Source organism: Pan paniscus, chromosome 14 (assembly GCF_029289425.2).
Source record: "Pan paniscus chromosome 14, NHGRI_mPanPan1-v2.0_pri, whole genome shotgun sequence".
Classification (NCBI taxonomy): Eukaryota; Metazoa; Chordata; class Mammalia; order Primates; family Hominidae; genus Pan; species Pan paniscus.
Window position 1 is genome coordinate 31,687,304 of NC_073263.2, and position 19,437 is coordinate 31,706,740.

At 37.0% G+C, this 19,437-nt stretch overlaps 1 protein-coding gene across 4 annotated transcripts in view; it reads left to right on the top strand.

Annotated features, from left to right (window-relative positions):
* Window positions 1-19,437, top strand: part of FRY (FRY microtubule binding protein) — a 448,961-nt gene that overhangs the window by 275,866 nt on the left and 153,658 nt on the right. For all 4 annotated transcript variants that reach the window (XM_055096587.2, XM_055096586.2, XM_034936539.3 and 1 more), the window contains 7 exons: window positions 865-955; window positions 1,181-1,260; window positions 1,374-1,454; window positions 8,252-8,420; window positions 11,485-11,577; window positions 11,666-11,764; window positions 13,454-13,555. In XM_055096587.2, the coding sequence (XP_054952562.1) occupies window positions 865-955; window positions 1,181-1,260; window positions 1,374-1,454; window positions 8,252-8,420; window positions 11,485-11,577; window positions 11,666-11,764; window positions 13,454-13,555 (715 nt within the window). The remainder of the gene's footprint in view (window positions 1-864; window positions 956-1,180; window positions 1,261-1,373; window positions 1,455-8,251; window positions 8,421-11,484; window positions 11,578-11,665; window positions 11,765-13,453; window positions 13,556-19,437) is intronic.

The window sequence follows — 19,437 nt, forward strand, 5'->3', positions numbered from 1 at the left end:
CTCAAGTGGCAAAAAATGTAAGAGAAAAGGGACAGGGAAAGAAAAGAAAAGTAGTAATGCCGATCCTCTTCACCCCTGCAGTCCTGCTCAAATTGGTGATCATATTATTTCCTTCTTGTTTCCTTACATTGTTTAGCCCCTTTCACGAGATCTTTCAATGTCCACCTCTGGTATGGTAGCCTGTCTCAAGTTGTTATCACATTTTACAGATGGTAGAATTGCAGAGTTGAAAGCTACCTTAGAAAAGACCACAAGGTGAGGTGATAGACTCACAAATAACTACTCAAGTTAACATCATTGAAAATTTTAAATTTGAAGTCAAATATTCCGACTTCAAATCCAATGTTTGTCCACTGCAGCACACAGAGAATAGAAAGAGCATTAGCATGTTTTGTTGTTGTTGTTGTTGTTGTTGTTGTTGTTGTTTTGAGATGGAGTCTCGCTCTGTCTCCCAGGCTGGAGTGCAGTGGCATGATCTCAGCTTACTGCAACCTCCGTCCGCCTCCCGGGTTCAGACGATTCTCCTGCTTCAGCCTCTCAAGTAGCTGGGAGTACAGGCATGGGCTACCATGCCACCTGGCTAATTTTTGTATTTTTAGTAGGGACGGGGTTTCACCATGTGGGCCAAGCTGTTCTCAAACTCCTGACCTCAGGTAATCTGCCCGCCTCGGCCTCCCAAAGTGCTGGGATTACAGGCATGAGCCACTCCGCCCGGCAACGTTAGCATGTATCTACCAGTGCAATTATATAATTTTAAAAATGGGTTTTGCAGTCTATTAGGGAGGAGTCCTAGATTTTTTATGAATTGTATTACTCTGAGAATACCTTCAGTGTGCTTTAATGTAAATATTTTAAATTTTACAGTGATGAACAACAGCGAGATTATTTAATGGAAAGACGGGACCTCGCCATTGATTTTATTTTTTCTTTAGTATTAATAGAAGTTTTGAAACAGGTAGGTGATTAATTTATTGTTACTTTTAGATAATATTTATTGATCTAAAAACTACTTAGGTTGTGAAAGTCTAAGTTTTTAAAATTATTTCTGAATTCCAAATACTGGGTTATATGACTTATGTTTATTGATTGCTATTGATTGTCATATATAGTTATTGGAAGTACTGTACCGATTTGTTCTTTAATATTCCCTTCTGAGTTAAGAACCACCTTTTTTTTTCAGATTCCACTTCATCCTGTAATAGACAGTTTAATACATGATGTTATTAACTTGGCTTTCAAGCACTTTAAATACAAAGAAGGGTAAGATGATTTCTCGCCTTAGAATGTTGAAGTTGGTGTTTAAAACTAAATCAGTGGTTTGCTTTTTTCCGATGACCAGGGATCCCTAACTTGTCTAATTATACCCTACTTAGGTACCTTGGTCCCAACACTGGCAATATGCATATTGTGGCAGACCTGTATGCAGAAGTCATTGGAGTGTTGGCACAAGCCAAGTAAGTGAATGCCAGAACCCTTTACCATGAGAACGTGCGTGCTTTCACTGTCCTCCCAGCCCTAATTTAGGGAAGTTGGGGTTGAACTTACAAGGAACTAGGTAGGGCTCTTTGCCATGTGTGCCCCATCTCTGAAACTGAATAGAAAGCTCTTCCAAGACAGGTATCAATTATCTTTTTTACTTGGCACTTGGGCCAGATCCTACCTAGAGTCCATGGGTTTCATACTGTTGCATCAAAGAAATGGGGTGACCAGATTACATTTCTCTCTGCCTAAATATTCCAAGGAAGTTTATCACTTTTGAAAGTTCTGTTTTCTCTAGCCCATGAGTGGGTGGTTACAATATATCATCTATCAGTGGGAAAATTCCATTCTAGAATGTCCCCTTTACTATAGACCTTACTTAATTCAGCTGAGCTAAAAATGTCCCAGACTCTGTCATGGAAACAAATCAGGGGGGAAATTCTCATTGCTAAATTTATCTGGCCCCATAGCACTACTTAGCAGGCAAGAACAAAATTGCGTTAGACTATTAGCAACAATATACCTCTTCCAAAAGTGATGTCACACCCTACTTACCCAGCTTCATTTTGTCCAACCCTGAGGCAAATCAGGCAAGATCCCGAATGCCTAAGTTAGGCAAAATGAACCAGAGACATAATGTGAATTCATGCCAGGAGGTCAGCTTAAAGCAACAGTGATGCTCCAATCCTTGTGAAATGCAATCCTTCCTCAGAAAGAGATTTTTATCTTCAAGGGATTGAATTTCGTAATGTAGTAGCATGGAAATTACACAATTTATCAAAAAAACAAAAATTTTAAAAAGCACTTAGCAATCTTACCTGGCCAAAACATAGACAAGAATGCAGGAAATAGACCCCCTTAACTCCTTGGCATTAATTTATTTAATCTAATCCAGTTTATCTACTCATCCTGACTATATTTTTTTTAATATATAACACATCAGTGTTTGAAGGAGGAACGGGAACTTCCAGAGGATGATACACTGATGCCATTGAGAAATAAAGCTCAACCGCTGGTGGCAACAGAAAGGAAAGAAACTGGCCAAAGCATACATAAGAATTAAACAATAGAGTTATCTGGGCCATTTTGCATGAGGCTATATTGTAGTTTTATAGCCTATTAAAATAATTGTGGTTCATGAATCATTAAGAAAAAAAGTGTAATGCATTTTGGAGATATTTCCATTGCAATTGAGTAATGAAAGCATTAGCATTTTAAATGGACAAGCTGTAGTTATCCAGCAAATCATGTGTATCTACCTCATTTCTAGAAAAGATTGGGAAAAATGAGGTATTAACATGTATATTTGCTGATTTGTCAAACCTTGAAAATCTCAACATAAACTTTGAGCTGTCATTTGGAAACTTCAGTATGCCAAAAATGACTTTGTGTTTTCCTTAGTTTTTGTGAATTATGCATAACAATAATATTGGTTACTGTCAAATGACCTTCCTTAGCTCTGTGATTCTGAGTTGGTTGTGAATAAGTTGAGAAACACTGTCATAACTAAGCAATATTCTAAGCTTGTAGGAATTTCCATTTTAGGTAAGATTTATGGTCCACCAAGTCAGTGTTTGCTTGCCAATGGTGGCTTTTTTTATTTTCGTGATGTCAGTATTTGTCCCTATTCTGCGGTAGTAGGGTGTAAGAAATGCCTCCATTTGGACAGTGCTCCAGTACTTTCCAGTCTCTAGTGAACCGTTTGGCCAGTCTGCTCTTGCAGTAAACACAGACTCCAATAGCCCTTGATGTGTTCTCAACTAGTCAATATGTAGTTAACCTTGATGGATAGATGGTATAAACTTAAACTAGTATCATACCATGAATTATGACATTACTTCTTTCTCATAAGTACACCAGGACCATTACTTTATTGTTACCTTAGAAAAGTACTGTTTCCTTCATTCCCAGGGTGGGAGAAAGAATGTTTGCTTATCTGGTATAGTGTGATTATCTTTTTTTAAAAAGTTGAGTAATGTAATAATTCTAATTTTAGATTATATATCTCATTCCCAATGATAATGCTTATTAAATATTTTCCTGATTATGACTTTAGCTATTAGTACTTACTTTGGAATTTGAGTTTTAGCAGAATCACTATTTTTAGTCTTACTAGTGATGATGCTGTTTAGTTCTTGTCATTTAGGGAAAAAAATTTTGATAATAAGTGTTATTCACCCATAATATTGACTTTTTGAAAGTCAGTTAAAACAAATTTAACTACTTTGGCCAAAATCTGGTAGATTCATTTAAATAGTAATAATACTTCATTTAAGAATCATAGATTTTTAAACTACTTTCTCTTTATGCGATATTATCTTTATATGTTCATTTACTCATTTTTGTAATATGTACTATACATCTTAAAGCAGAAGTTTATATTCATGTGAATTTTATAGTATACCAAAGACTAAGTAATCATTGAGTTACAGTATTTACTAAATAAAATACTAAACAGGAAATACTAAAGGAAAGGTCATTGAAATTTTTTTTTCTTAAAGTCACTTTAAGAGAAAATAGATTTTAAATGCAAATAGATTTTTTGATTGCTTTTGTGCTAAGTAACATGTTTATATCATTTGGGACTTTTAAAAATAAAAGTCTGGGTGCGGTGGCTTACATCTGTAATTCCATCACTTCGGGAGGCCAAGGTGGGCGGATCACAAGGCCAGGAGATCGAGACCATCCTGGCTAACATGTTGAAACCCCGTCTCTACTAAAAATACAAAAAATATTAGCTGGGAGTGGTGGCACGCACCTGTAGTCCCAGCTACTCAGGAGACTGAGGCAGGAGAATTGCTTGAACCCGGGAGGCGGAGGTTGTAGTGAGCCGAGATTGTGCCACTACACTCCAGCCTGGGTGACAGAGCAAGAATCCATCTCAAAAAAAAAAGTAAAAGATAGACGTATTTATTTTTAAATGAGAAATAAATAAACTTTTAGCCACTAACTCATGAGAATATTGAAATAGTGAATTATGCAAATAACTTCCCTTTTTCTCTCTCTCCTTGTTTTAGTCATGGATTCAAACTGGAAAACAAACTTTCCTTAGCATCGTGTCATCTTTAAAACTATATAACTCTAACTATAATATTTTTCTCTCTAAACTCATACATTTAAAAATTAAAACCATAGTTATTTTGGTATGTGGAAATAATTTGAAAAGAAATACAATTTTTTAAAATTCAGTTTGGGGTTATTGCATTTTTATAATCTTGATTTAAAGTATCACTTCCATTGCTTGACAGTCATGGTCATTTCTGCTTCCTACCTTTTATCCATCTCTACCGAATGTCCTCTGCTCACCTGTACCCCAGCTCAAATCTCCTCTGAAATCCTCTCTAATTAATTACGCAGATGAGAAGAGCCCCTTCATTCTCTGATGCCCTGAAGCCACTATTTAATAGTGAATAGTGATTGACTATTCACCAAATAGTCAGTGTGAAATATAAGAAAGTGATGGAACCTGGTGCATCTGACCTCCCTGAAGATCAGAAAGGTCTGGACAGTGTCCAGCAGGTGCTAACACATAGTAGGCCCCCGGTAAATTATTACTATTGTGATTCACATGGCTCATGGTCAGTGCTACCTTGTTTTATCTTCCTAATTAAACTATAAACTATTCTAGAGAGGGCAGAGACTACATGTCACCATTACCACTGTCTAAGACAGCTGCGGTGTAATGGAAATTCCTGGAATTTATATCAGAAGCTCTGGGTTTGAGTCTCTTCTTTGCCACTGTGGTCTTCCAGTCTGTTTCTTTATTTGTTAATTGGAAATGCATTCACTGCCTAATTCACTGGATTGTTAAGGATCAAAATGTGAAATGGTATAATCACTTAAAATGTAAAACCACTTACAGATATTTCTTGTTATTGTTATTCTGAGTCTACACCAGTGTTTCTCAAACTTTTTCACATCAGAAACACCTGTAGAGCTTATTAAACACAAATTATTATTCATCCCTGGAATTACGGATTCAGTAGGTGTATTATTCTGCTCAAGCTGCCATAACAAAGTACTGCAGACTAATTGGTTTAAACAACAGAAATTTATTTCCCACAGTTCTGGAGTTGAAGTCCAAGCTCAAGGTGTTAGCAGGGTTGATTCCTTCTGAGGCCTCTCTCCTTGGCTTGTATGTGGCCATTTTCTCCCTGTGTCTTCATATGGTCTTCTCTGTGTGTGTGTCTCTGTACTCATCTCCCAGTCATGTTGGCGTCCTTATAAGAAGGGGAGACGAGTACAGAGACACACACAGAGATATAACTTCATTTTAACTTAATAACTTAGCTGGAGAGGTTACATGGTGTCCATTTTATGATAATAACTTTGTTTTAAGTTAATTACCTTTTTATAAGCTGTATGCCCAAATACAGTCACATTTCGATCTCAGAAGGGTCAGGCTTCAACATATGAATTTGAGGGGCACACAATTCAGCCCTAACAGTAGGTCTGCGGTAGGACCAGAGAATGTGCTGATACCAAATAGATTTTTGTAAATTTAATAAAGTTTCTATTTTAATTTTTGCTAATTTCCTAATCTGAAAAATTAATATACCATTTTGTAGTTAATTCCATGAAATTTTACTTATAAAGTAAACATAGCTAATATTTTCTACCATATTCTAATAGTATTATTTAAATGTCAGAAGGGGCCAGTTTGGGGTGCTGTCTTGAAATTGGGTATTCTGTAGAAGTCCACCAAATGCCAACAAAGATTAGGAAAATACCCTGAAATATTCTTAGTGATGCTAATAACCCATTAGGGAATATCTCATTCATAAGTTGTCTAAATCTTCTTGAAGCTATTTATATTTTCTGCTCTATTGCCTTTTAAAAATCTTTTTTATTAAGAAATACATGTAGCAAACATAGAGGATAATCCATAAGGCAGTTAAACAAAGTATTATAAAATGGACACCATGTTACCTCCCCACCTAAGCCAAGAACTAGAAAATTGCCAGCACTTGAGAATCCCCTCACGCCCCACTTGCCAACCACCAGCCCCTGTACTGCCTTTGGTTAAACAATGTCTCTATGTTTACTGCCTACTTTATTTGTCCTGAAATTTCTGCTTTAAGGTCTCAAGAATTGTTCCAAACTTCCGGGACTCTGTTAGTTCGCCTTTCATTTCTATAATCACAATTACCTCCCCCAGCCTTTTTTTTTTTTTTTTTTTTTTTCCGGTGAGACAGAGTCTTACTCTGTCACCCAGGCTAGAGTGCAGTGGCGTGATCTTGGCTAACTACAAGCTCTGCCTCCCAGGTTCAAGCGATTTTCCAGCCTCAGCCTCATGCACACCACCACGCCCGGCTAATTTTTGTGTTTTTGGTAGAGACCGGGTTTCACCATGTTGGTCAGGCTGGTCTCGAACTCCTGACCTCAGGTAATCCACCCACTTCGGCCTCCCAAAGTGCTGGGATTACAGGCTTGAGCCACAGCGCCCAGCAACAATTACCATTTTTAATCATGGCTTGCTTCTAATTTTTCACGGAACCTCAGGCTAATAGTCTCAGAAAACAAAATACAATAAATCTTAGACTGTTTTCTTTGGAAAGTGTGTGTGTGTGTGTGTGTGTGTGTGTGTGTGTGTGTGTATTTTTTGGTGAATAGACAAACCAGCTGTGTCACACTTAGTGGTTTGGACAATTTCTGTGTGTACATTTCTCTACTCTTAGGTACTTGAAGATCTGCTTCTGCTTTCTCTTAGCTTTAAGATCTGTTCTTTTTACAAACATGGATGATAATATTGTTGTAATTAGTATTATTTTACTTTCGAATACAAATACTTTGAGGACAGGGACTGGACTGTGTCTTTTTGTTTGTTTTGCACTTATCAAACTGTAAAATTCCATGAATATAATAGACAGCCCATTCATCTTTACCTTTTAGATATAATTTAAATTTTCCCATTACTAGGTTTTTTTTTTTTTGAGACAGAGTTTCGCTGTTGTTGTCCAGGCTGGAGTGCAATGGCATGATCTCGGCTCATTGCAACCTCTGCCTCCCGGGTTCAAGTGATTCTCCTGTCTCAGCCTCTCGAGTAGCTGGGATTACAGGTGCGTGCCACCACACCTGGCTAATTTTTGTATTTTTTGTAGAGATGGGGCTTCATCATATTGGTCAGGCTGGTCTCGAACTCCTGACCTCAGGTGATCTGCCCGCATCGGCCTCCCAAAGTGCTGGGATTACAGGCGAGCGCCACTGCGCCCGGCCTCCCATTACTAGATTTTTTAACCCAAAAATATATTTTTCAATAATCATTATCCTACAACTATAAAGGAAATGATAACAGAAAACTTTAGAAATACAGGAATACTTGGCATTATTTGGAATACAAATCCTTATATCATTTGCTGTCACTGTCAGAAATCACTAACCTAGTATGTTATTGCTCATAGACTCACTATTTGATACCTCAGGCTCTGGGGTCTGCAACTGTGTTGAAAATGGCCAAGCCTGAGGAAATGGGGTTTTTTGTGATGCTCAATTTAAGAGCTAGACCATTTTGAGAAGGTCTAAATAAACCGGGATCTGCCCCCTCGCCTGATGAAGATGTTGAGCATCTTACAGTATAAGAAGGGTAAAGGAGAAGAAAATTGGATCCTTTGCCAAATCCCAAACACCAAATCCTTACAAAATCATGGCTGTTGTACTTGAACTGATTTAAAGGATTCCATTGCTCTGCTCAATCACTCCCAGATGCTGGAGGCCCCCATTACGGGGACTTTCCTACCCATTATTTGATAAACCACTTATGTTATCTTCTTAGATTCCCTGCTGTAAAGAAGAAATTTATGGCGGAGCTAAAAGAATTACGGCACAAAGAGCAGAACCCATATGTGGTTCAAAGCATTATCAGCTTAATAATGGGCATGAAATTCTTTCGAATTAAGATGTATCCAGTGGAGGATTTTGAGGCCTCTCTTCAGTTTATGCAGGTAATGTCTTAGGCAGGAGAGCTAAGGTGCTCTCAACTTGAGCACTTCCCTTCCTCAAAATGATGAACCTGGAACATGAAAAGCCAATTACTTGTCAATACGGGGAAACATTCTACTGTCTAAATAATTCATGAAGTCCTTTGTAACCAAATAGTACAGTTGCGGGCACATAATTTCATTTCTCAACTTTCATATATCTTTGGAGGAGAGTATACAGTGGGATTGCTTGTTTGCTGACTTTTTTCTCTTTCACCCACTGGTACATACTGTTCTATGAATAAAATATAACTGATTTTTACTTTTTAAAATTGATAGCATTGGGTTGGCTACATTGACATTCACAGGCATGAGGACTTGAAATAATAAAGAAATCTGTTTTATTCTTACTATAAAAAGGAATCTTAATTTTTAAAAACTCAGCTAAACAATACAGGTTTGATATTTATTGCCCAGTGCCCATCATGGTACATAACAAAAGAATTGCTGCTAAGGAGAATTTAACAGAATACTCAGCTCTTAGAGTTTACAAAACTTCGGTATTTGAAGGAATTTTTAAAATGCTGCTGTGAATTAAATTTGGTGATGACCTTACTAGAGGGTTTAGATGTATGGATTATGAATATAGGCTGTACCATTTTACACCCACAAGGATGGCTATAGTCGAAAATATAACAATTCTGGGTGAAGATGTGGAAAAATTAGAACCTTACACACTGCTGGTATGAGTGCAAAATGGCACAGCCACTTTGGCACAGCCTGTGCCACAAATGGTACAGCTTGGCCCTGGCAGTTCCTCAAATAGCAAAACCTAGAATTACCGTATGATCCAGCAATTCCACTCCTAGGTATATGCACAAGAGAAATGAAAATATATGTCCACACAAAAACTTGAACACAAATGTTCATAGCAGCATTATTCATAGTTGCCAAAAAGTGGAAACAACCCAAATGTCTATAAAATGATGAATGGATAGATAAAATGTGATATATCCCTATAATGGAATATTATTTGGCCATAAAAAGTAGTGAAGCTGATACATGCCACAACATGGGTGAACTTTGAAAATGTTACACTAAGTGAATGAAACCATACACAAAAGGCCATGTATTATATTATTCTGTTTATATGGAATGTCCAGAATAGGCAAATCCATAGAGACAGAAAGTAGACTAACAGTTATCTAGGGCTGGGGATGGGGAGTGGATAGGGAGGTTGCAGATGGCTGCTGAGGGGTAGAGTTTCCTTTGGGTGTCATTAAAAGGTTCTAAATTTGACAGTAGTGACAGATGCACAACTGTGATTATACTAAAAGTCAATGAATTGTATATGTTAAATGGGTGAATTGCATACTACATAAATTATGTCACAATAAAACTATTATATATTGGGGGGGCTATGTATCAAACTTCTCAGGTTTGAATTCAAGCTCTGGCATTTACCAGCTCTGTGACCTGACCAGTCACACTTAACCCCTCCCATCCTCACTTCCCTTATCTGCAAGGTGATGATAATGACACTAACCTTAGAGAGTGGTTCTGAGGATTCTTAGCACATGACAAACACTCAGTAAGTGTTAAATATTTTATTATTTATCCCACTCTCATATTAATAATTCCTGTATCTATATACATGAATTAAGACTTGAGAGAGTATTACATACTTATGCAAAATAATGTAGCAAAAGGATGACTATTCTGGGAACTATAGAGCTCGTCTGTATAGGAAAGCTGTTTCACTGACTTCCCGTACTGGTGTTGCCTATCTTGAGCTGAGGTCTTAATATGATATTGATAGAATGAAGACTTTAGGGATTGTTTTTGGCAATCTTCCCAATGGCAACAGAAAATAAAGGGAAATAGCCAGTGTAGATATTAACATGTTATTATATTTAGCCTTGGACTCTTTCTTTTCTTTCTTTCTTTCTTTCTTTCTTTTTTTTTTTTTTTTTTTGAATTTGAGACAGGGGTCTCACTCTGTCACCCAGGCTGGAGTGCAGTGGCATGATCTTGATTCACTGCAACCTCTACCTCCCAGGCACAAGTGATCCTCCCACCTCAGCCTCCCAAGTAGCTGGGACTACGGGTGCCGCCATCATGCCCAACTAATTTTTGTATTTTTTTGTAGAGACAGGGTTTGGCCATGTCACCCAGGCTGGTCTGGAATTCTGGGCTCAAACGATCTGCCTGCCTTGGCCTCCCAAAGTGTCAGGATTACAGGCATGAGCCATGGCATCTGGCTGCCCTGGACTCTTGAATGAAAACAATACCTGATATAGACCACAATAAGTTACTACCAATAAGGCCAGGAAGGACAGAGAGATGGGCAGAATTCTGCCAACTTTCCTTTTAAAAAAGTTGACATTTTGTTTAAAAAAAAAATGTTGGCAGGCCAACTTTCCTACAGAATGAGTCATTGAGCAACCAAGAACACCCTTACATATGACAACAGTCCACTGGCAGTAGTGTCCTTTCTTAAGGAACCCTTCTAAAGGTTTCCTTGTCGAGGTGGGAGAGGGAAACGTTCCTGACTTACTTATGAAACTAGGTGAATAATAAACACACCTAAAATGTCAGAGCGAACAAGTAAACAGCTCTGTGCCCGAGGCTGTCAGGCATAGGGCCTAAAATAAGTTCGATGTCTTCTGCCTCTCTTCCCATGTTTGCCTTCCCTGGGGATCTGTGTTTGTGGGCTAACTAGGAGCCCAGGGCCTAACACACACACTACGTAATAAATAGAAATGTATTGGAAGTGAATGACTGAATGAATCAACCAGTGACTCAGTGGATACACGTGTGCTTGCTGGTTAGAGATGCTTTGTCCTTTTAGAATAGTGAATTGAAATATAAGAGTGAAAAAACCAGCCTTGCAGAATGTCATTGAGGCCATTGCAAACATACAAATTTCAATACAAATGTTTGAATCCAGTGATTTTTAATAGACTATGAAATATGCTCTGTTGATACATGATTGAATTAAGAGCTACTTACTGAAACTTGTTTAAATACATTCTATGTGCACATTTCAACCTACTCTCCCTCCCTATACCCTTTTTCTGCTTCCCAGGAATGTGCACATTACTTCCTCGAGGTCAAAGACAAAGATATCAAGCATGCCTTGGCTGGGCTTTTTGTTGAAATACTTGTTCCAGTTGCTGCTGTGAGTTTCATTTCTAAAAACTCCTTCAAATTGTATCACAAAATCAACAATTTTATTAGTATAATATTCACATGCATCTCTATTTCAGGCTGTTAAAAATGAAGTAAATGTTCCCTGCCTTAGAAATTTTGTGGAAAGCCTGTATGACACCACGCTGGAACTTTCTTCTCGAAAGAAGCATTCCTTGGTTAGTAACTATGAGAAAATCGAAAACACAAACAAAACTGCACAGACTAAAATTCCTAGACAGGAATCTGTTTGAGGATCCTAAGGATTCCACAGATAGGAAAAGTACCTAAAGCTCCCTCAAAAAGAGGCAGCATTTGAAACTGAAGCTGGCTTTTTGTATTGACCATGATTGAATGATATTCATGTAGGGGGATTAGACCGCATCACCTCAGATGACCCTCTGGTCCTAAGGAGTCTGTTATTCACTTTCAAGATTGGCTTAACTTGATTTTTATTTTAATTTCTGAGAACTTTTTTCCAATCTGAAGGCTAAAGTTTATAATAACAGTTTCTCTTCTCAATCCCCAGGAGCCTGCCCTGGCAAATTTCTATCTGGATGCTAGGATCAAAATGGAAACAGGCAGGAAAAGGAGTTGGGAAATGGACAGTTGCCCATAGGAAGGATTATCTGAAGGCTGGGAAAATAATTCTTGGGAAGGTTTCGGTACTGAAGAGCAGTATAGAAAATCTTTTAGGTTACCACCACCTTTTACCCGCTATGGTGAATAAAGCTTTGGTTTATGAATCGGCGAGTGATGTAACAGCTGTAATGTGAAAGTCAGGAGGAAGCAAGTTGTTTAGGGATCTGGTTACTGGCATAGTTTATGCTAGTCTCCAAAGGATGAGCATCCCTACCATGATTTGAGCAGGTACTTAGGGTTGCTTTGCTGGTAGTGGTGACAAATTTGCTCATTCGTCTACATTCTGTGGTCATTGTGACTAACTGCATGCATATTTTTTAGATTACTGACTAGCATTAGAGCTGCACTCAATGGTAGCAGTAGTTCCAAGTCCCTTTAAAACTAAGTTAATTTAAAAAAAAAAACGACTAATGAACTGTTAAGCATTGTGGGCAGTTGTTTCTTGTTAATTCAAGTTAACAGATGAGCCAATTACATTTTTATTTCATGGCCCTTGATTAAGAGGGAATCATAAAGGTCTGTTACATCTGGCTTAGCAAAATGGTGATGGGTTCTGCATGTATGATTTTTTTCTGTGGCTGTTCATTACCTTTGCTGTCTTCTCAAGTTGCTGCGGGAAGCTGGCCCAGTTAGGCAGGAAAAGCACAGTAGCACCTCTGTTTATTTGGTCATAAGCAAATTCCTCCTGTGGTTAAATTTGTCTTGGTAGAGTTTACCAATGCAATAACACTTCTTTTAGGAATCTTCCTTAATTACCAGAAGGTTGCATGCAAAAGAAAATATAGACAACTACCTCTAAGATAGGGACAAATTATTAGATGTCTATGAGCAAAAAAGCCAATAACATTTTCAAAATTTGTGTGCCTTCCTGCTTTTTTTTCTGGAGATTAAGAGAGTGATCTAAGATGGTAAGTTTGTTTTTAAATTTTATAAGTAAAGTCTAAATCATTGAATCAGATTTCTGCATTATTATACATGAAACTTCTTTCATTTTATTACACGTTATCCATAATTCTTGGTTATTCCATCCCCAGCATTATCAGAAAGCGTTTGTGAAATGCGTGCCAGTGCCCTGCATCCACTGGGCACTGTTGTGCTACACAGTGTCCTGTTTCTTGCCCACAGGGCTCCCGAGGGAGATGGCAAGGTAGTGGGTACAGAGAATGTATGTTACCTGGTGTGTTGAAATATAAATGATCCTGTGACCTCCTCTCCTTTCTCCTCAGGCCTTGTACCCCCTGGTGACCTGTTTGCTCTGTGTCAGTCAGAAGCAGCTGTTCCTGAACAGGTGGCACATTTTCCTCAACAACTGCTTGTCCAACCTTAAAGTTAGTATTTGTCAGCTCAAAAACGATCTCTTTAAAAAATTTACAGTAGTTTTTAGGCTGGCTGATGTGCTTCTGGAAGTGACTCCTGATGTTTGCCAGGGGAATTGTCCTATACTGGTGGAATAATGAAAAAATATTAATAAGAGTTCTTATTAAATATAGTCAATTTTAGAAAGTGACTAGGAATAAGATAAATCACTTCAGATTTGGGAAAAATAAATCTATTCTAACAAGGATCACTTTAAAAGTAGAATTAAATGTTCCTTTATATGCATCCATTGTCACATTTTATCTAAATGATTTAAAAATAGAATAAGGGCCACATTCAGCTAATAGAAGCATGCGAATTGATCTCAGAAGCTCACTTATACCTTCCCATCCTTCCTCTATCCCCTCCAGTCTAGAAGAATGTCTCTGGGGCAAAATCTGAGCAAAGTTCTAAATATTTTGCTCAGATAGCTCCAGTCTGTGGAAGGACTGACCTAGCAACAGAGAGCACTTCTTTCTTGTCACTGTCATTTGTGATTCTTGAAGGTAACCTGTTCAAGCCACATGGCAGTCAGTCCTAAGCATTCACTGTTTCCAGCAATACACCTGCTACACAGGTGCTGGGTCTTTAAAATGGACTTTATAACTTAAAAGTGGTGAACATGTTTTAAGTTTTAGTAACCTATTGATAAAAGACAGTGAAATGAAAACTATCCCTAACATAAGTGCAAATAGGATGTATTTTTGACAGTTGTTCTTGGTTGTGTCCAAAGATGTGATTAAATTTCTTTTACCAGTTTGATATTAGCTGCTTTTGAATTTTAAGAATATAGTTAGTTACAAAATTTTGTATGTGCTTATACACGTTACCTTTTTTTTTCTATGATGCTTTAATTTGGTGAAGTAGTTAAGATTAATTATATTATTTTGGCATTTACCATAATTACACAATAATCTGCATTAGAGCTGTTTTAAGCACCAACTAGGAGCTGGCTCTAAAAGCTGATTGTGAAATCCAAGATTAGAATCATTCATTTTCTTCAAATTGGCAGTGAAATATAATAGCAGTGGATAGAGAATTAAGCTTTTAAGTACTCTGAAAAAATGAAATGCTTTTCAGGGTTATCAAGTGTTACATAAAGGCCACTTTCAGGTTTGGTTTTTTTTGTTGTTTTTTTGTTTTTTTTTGAGGATCTGCCATATAGCTCTAACATGTAGCCTAGTGTCATTTGTTAATTGGTCCGCTTCCAAGTTATCCAGCTGTTAGTTCATTAAATTTTTTTTTCTATTACATTTTACACAGATAGGAAATAGTCACTTTATTGAAAACAGAGAGGGGAATTATTGAGAGTGCTTATAGTGCAGTTTTCTGTATATTCTATGTATAATGTGTGTGGGTTTTTGCTTGGAATTAAAATAATATTTTTCATGACAATCTATTGCTGTGGCCACAGAGACCCCAATTTTTTGTCTGAACTTGTTTTTGAAACATAGCAGATCATCTTACTTTGGAACTTAATTACTTCAAAGTTAGAATATTGCTTACAGCTCTAGTGAAACCCCACCAGAAAGATTTAATATGAGGGTTATATACAACCCCAGAGAGGAGCAGGCCTGGGCACTGACAGTATATCCCTGTGCAAACTTTTCAAGCACTAAGATTTCTAAGAGGCAGTAAGGCCAGAAAGAGCATGTAGAGTGAATGCTATAGAGACTGAACCACATTCCAGAATTCAGTTCAGCAGGGACTTATGTAGTGTCCACTGTGTGAGGTGCTAGGGAAGGTGCTGAAAGTGGGAAGGAGTGGGGAAGGCAATTCTATAAAAACTAGATTATTCTAGAGTCCCTGTGCTTGACAAGCTTAGAATTTCATTGGAGGATATGTAGTGAAGTTTCAAAATGCGTGATGCAGACAGTGAAGGATGTAAAAGGTAGGAGCAGGGAGATACCTCTGAGAGTTATAAAGGTCACATACCCCACGAATCACGAAAGAAATAATTAGGCAAAGTAAGGCAGAAAGGCAATGATGTCTTATTTTATGGGTAATAATCTATTTGAATTCACTACGTCAAGGCTAAAAGATATAAAAATATCCTTGATAAGATAAAAATGAAATAAAATTGTATCGCATATATTTAGAACTAAACCTAGTAGGGATTTGAATGGACCGTTTAAAAAATGTTATTAATATTCAGAAAACCTTCCAAACCTCTTGAGTCCTTAGTAAGGAAGAAATACCTGAGAAAAAACTAACACAGCTTCAAAGATATACTTTGTCTTGAATTGCTGCAGTATTTTATGGGATTTAGAGCCAATTCTACCATTTCATAAGTGACCACCAAACCAACCCTTCCCCGACGCACCTTCCTGCACCCTTCCCTGCCTTCCTTACCCCTCCCCAGCCACAGATGCTTCAGGATAGTGAACTTCGCACCTGAATCCCACATGCTGACCTTTGGTAGCCACCTTTGATGTATTCTGTAGAGGTGAGCCATCAAGGGGCAGTGTGGCAGAGCAGAGCAGAAGTGTGTGTGAGTGTGAAAACCTGCCCACTTTCAATGTAAACAAGCTCTCAGGGTCAACACTCACTTAATGTCAGTGCCCTGGTTTATTCCCAGCATTAGTCAGTCAGAAGCAGGTTGCTTTGGGAGCACAGACTTGAAATCTTTAATTTTTCTACTTAATTAACTTAAGCATCTATTAGTAATATTCCATTATAAATTGATGAGAAATGTATAGCACCTTTTCACTGAGACATTCACATCTTTCAGGAACTCTTGGTCCGTGGTGACCAATACTTTTTTCTTCTATGTATTTTATGTCAGAATCTGAACGTATTGTGCTATAAAAAATGCATTCCCTTCACATCTGCCATACAACACCTAATTCTGACAAAAGGAAATATGCTTTGTGAACTTGATTTAATAGTACTTTTAAAATGTTGAGTCACCATTTGCAGATGAGAAAAAAATTAAAAATTTAAAAATTAAATAAAATGAAATGATGTTCATAATACTATGTGCTAGTTTCTTATCCTTCAAAATAAAATGAATTGGGAGAATTTCAAAATTTCTTATATTTTATAAAAATGAATATAATATACCAGTGAGGCCCAGATTATTTAAAAAAAAAAACAGAAAAGAAACCTCAAAGGTTAAGAAACACATGAATTATTTGATTAATAATAATAATAGCTCTCATTCACTGGAGATACATTATGAGCAGGCGAGTGGTAGAGGCTTCCTATACATTGTTGTGGGTATCATGGCAATGCCACGGGCTACACTGAGTTTCCTTATGCTTTCATGAATGTTGTTTATGCATTTCCAAATATTTGCTCAGATAGCAATACTGCATCTGAAGGTTAGACATGATTCAGTTTAGTTTCAAAGTTGGAGAAACCAAAGTACAGAATGAGAAAGAATACTCCTTTTTTCTCAGGGAGTACTTATGCTAGGACTTAAATCCATTCTGTCAGTTGCCAACAATTCTTTATAAGTAGTCTACCAGGCACAGTTCTAGGTACTGGGAATAAGTGATGAGTAAGACAGTAGCACTCCCTGGTCTCTTAGACCTTGTAATTTAGTGGAGGAGACAGACCAACAAGCAAATAAATAAATACATGAGAAGAAAAAAAAACAGATAATGATAACTACTCTAAAGAAAACCTAATAGATATTAGGATTGAGAATGACACATTCAGGGAAGGCAGGCAAGGGAGGTACAAGCAGGGTATTTGATTTCCAGAAAAATCTCAAAACAAGTGTGGTTGCCATAAATATATTTGATGAAGCTTGTGTATAGCACTTCAATATTTGTATGTAATAATTGCAATGAAGTTTGAATGCTTTTTTCAACTTTTCACGTAATAGTAAGTTTATTAATGTTATCTTTATCTTGTAAATGGAGACATTGAGTAATATATTAAGGATTCCACAATCATTGCCTGAATTAATTAAAATATATGGCATTTATTTTAAAATGACTACTTTTCTCTTTTAAATACCAAATTTAAATGGTATAGTATAGCTATTTTAATTATTAATTTTCAAGATGTAGTTATTCCGCTTTACTATTAATCTCATTTCTATAATCTTGAGAAAATCTGTTTCAGATCTACAAAAATAAAGGCACATTTCAAAGATTCCAATAATGCACATAAACTGAACCTAAAAATTAATAATAAGATGACAAGCACGTTATTTTCCATGAATGCCTTATTTATCCAACCATTCAATAGAAAAATAATTGCCATAAAAATGTTGTTATGATAATTTTAGAGATTATCCTAAACTGTAGCAATAGGTTATTTGGATAATATACAGTCATCAAACCGGTGAATCATAATCAAAGTAAGTTGATTCAAGTATCAAAAAGAAATGTCAAAAAGATGGAAAGTATTGCTGTGATATGCAAAATATAACAAAGAAATAGATTTACTTAGATGGCTTTCTCTTTGAAATGGAAGAGAAAACTGGAAGGTATTTTAAGTATAACAAAATTAGCAGATGACTAAAATTATCTGTCTCACTAGGTCTTTACCTTAACATACATAAGAATTCCTACAGAAGCCTGTTATAAATGCAACTTCTTGAAGCCCACTTTCTGAGGTTCTGGTTCAGAATATCTAAGGTGCAGCCCAGGAATCTGCATATTTATAAGCAGCACAGGTGACTTGGTGCAAATAGTCAGCTGATGGAACTTGAGTAACATTGGTCTATACCACTGATTGCATCACCAGCCGAGTTATCAGTGAATTCACTTGTCCCCACTTGTTACCATTAACTCTGAATTGTTTTAACTAAATTAATTAAAAGCAAAATTTAAAGGAGGTAGGCATGTTATTAGATAGGCTGACACATTCCATGAAGTCAGTGACTGGCAGTGAGGTGAGATGCAGAGGGTCCAGGGAAGATCTACTCTGAAGCCCACTAGTTTCTTGAACAATTGTATCAATGAACCTCAGAGCCATAATAAATGCATACTATTAATTAATTATTGGTTAATTAATTAAGGGAGATGCAGATTCCAACAGAGAATGGTTTTTTTGATCTTGAAGCAAGTATCTTTGACACAGAAATCAGTGGTTTGAGACATATGCTGAAATGTCTGCATCCTGACAATATACATCGAGCAGCTATTCTGTTAGCTGCTAAGGAAATACAAAGACAGATGAAGAAGAAGTGCTGTCTTCAAGTAGAGTAGGTACCAATAGCATACGTGTGCAGCCTCCACATACTATTAAAGTGAGGTGGAAAATTTAATGCTTTAAAGCCACTGAGGCCAGATTGCCTAGGTTCAGATTCTAGCACTGTCATTTATTAGCTGTGTGATTGGGTAAGTTATTTGACCTCTCTGTGCCTAGAATCTACTCCATACATTGCTGTGAAAATTAAAATGAGTTAATATAAGTGCAGCATTGATTAAAATAAAATACCTGCCCTGGAAAGCACCATGTAATACATACATTCCAATTTCTGAGAAAACAATACTTATTAGAGCCTAAGTCAATTCCTATCCCAGCTGTCGTTTACTAACCTGGTTTACTGTCGTTTACTTTGAGCAATTTATTGGGCCTTCCCTCATTTATAAAATCCTTCAATTGACATCTTGTTACGTGAAAGCACATCTGAAATACCAAAATTCCATACAAGTGCAAGATATTTATTAATGTCATTATAATATGAAAATTAGCTTCACCTACATGGCAAAGTTTGTCTTTCATAGGTCCTGTACAAATGAATCTAGTTTATGCATCAAGTTGTTCAGCTACTACTCAGATTGTTTTTGATTTTGAATACTTTCTGGTTTTGTTTTTAATATATAACCTGCTGTATGGTAGTCACTGAGGACACAAAAATGAACAAATCAGAATGCCTGGAACTCACTGTCTG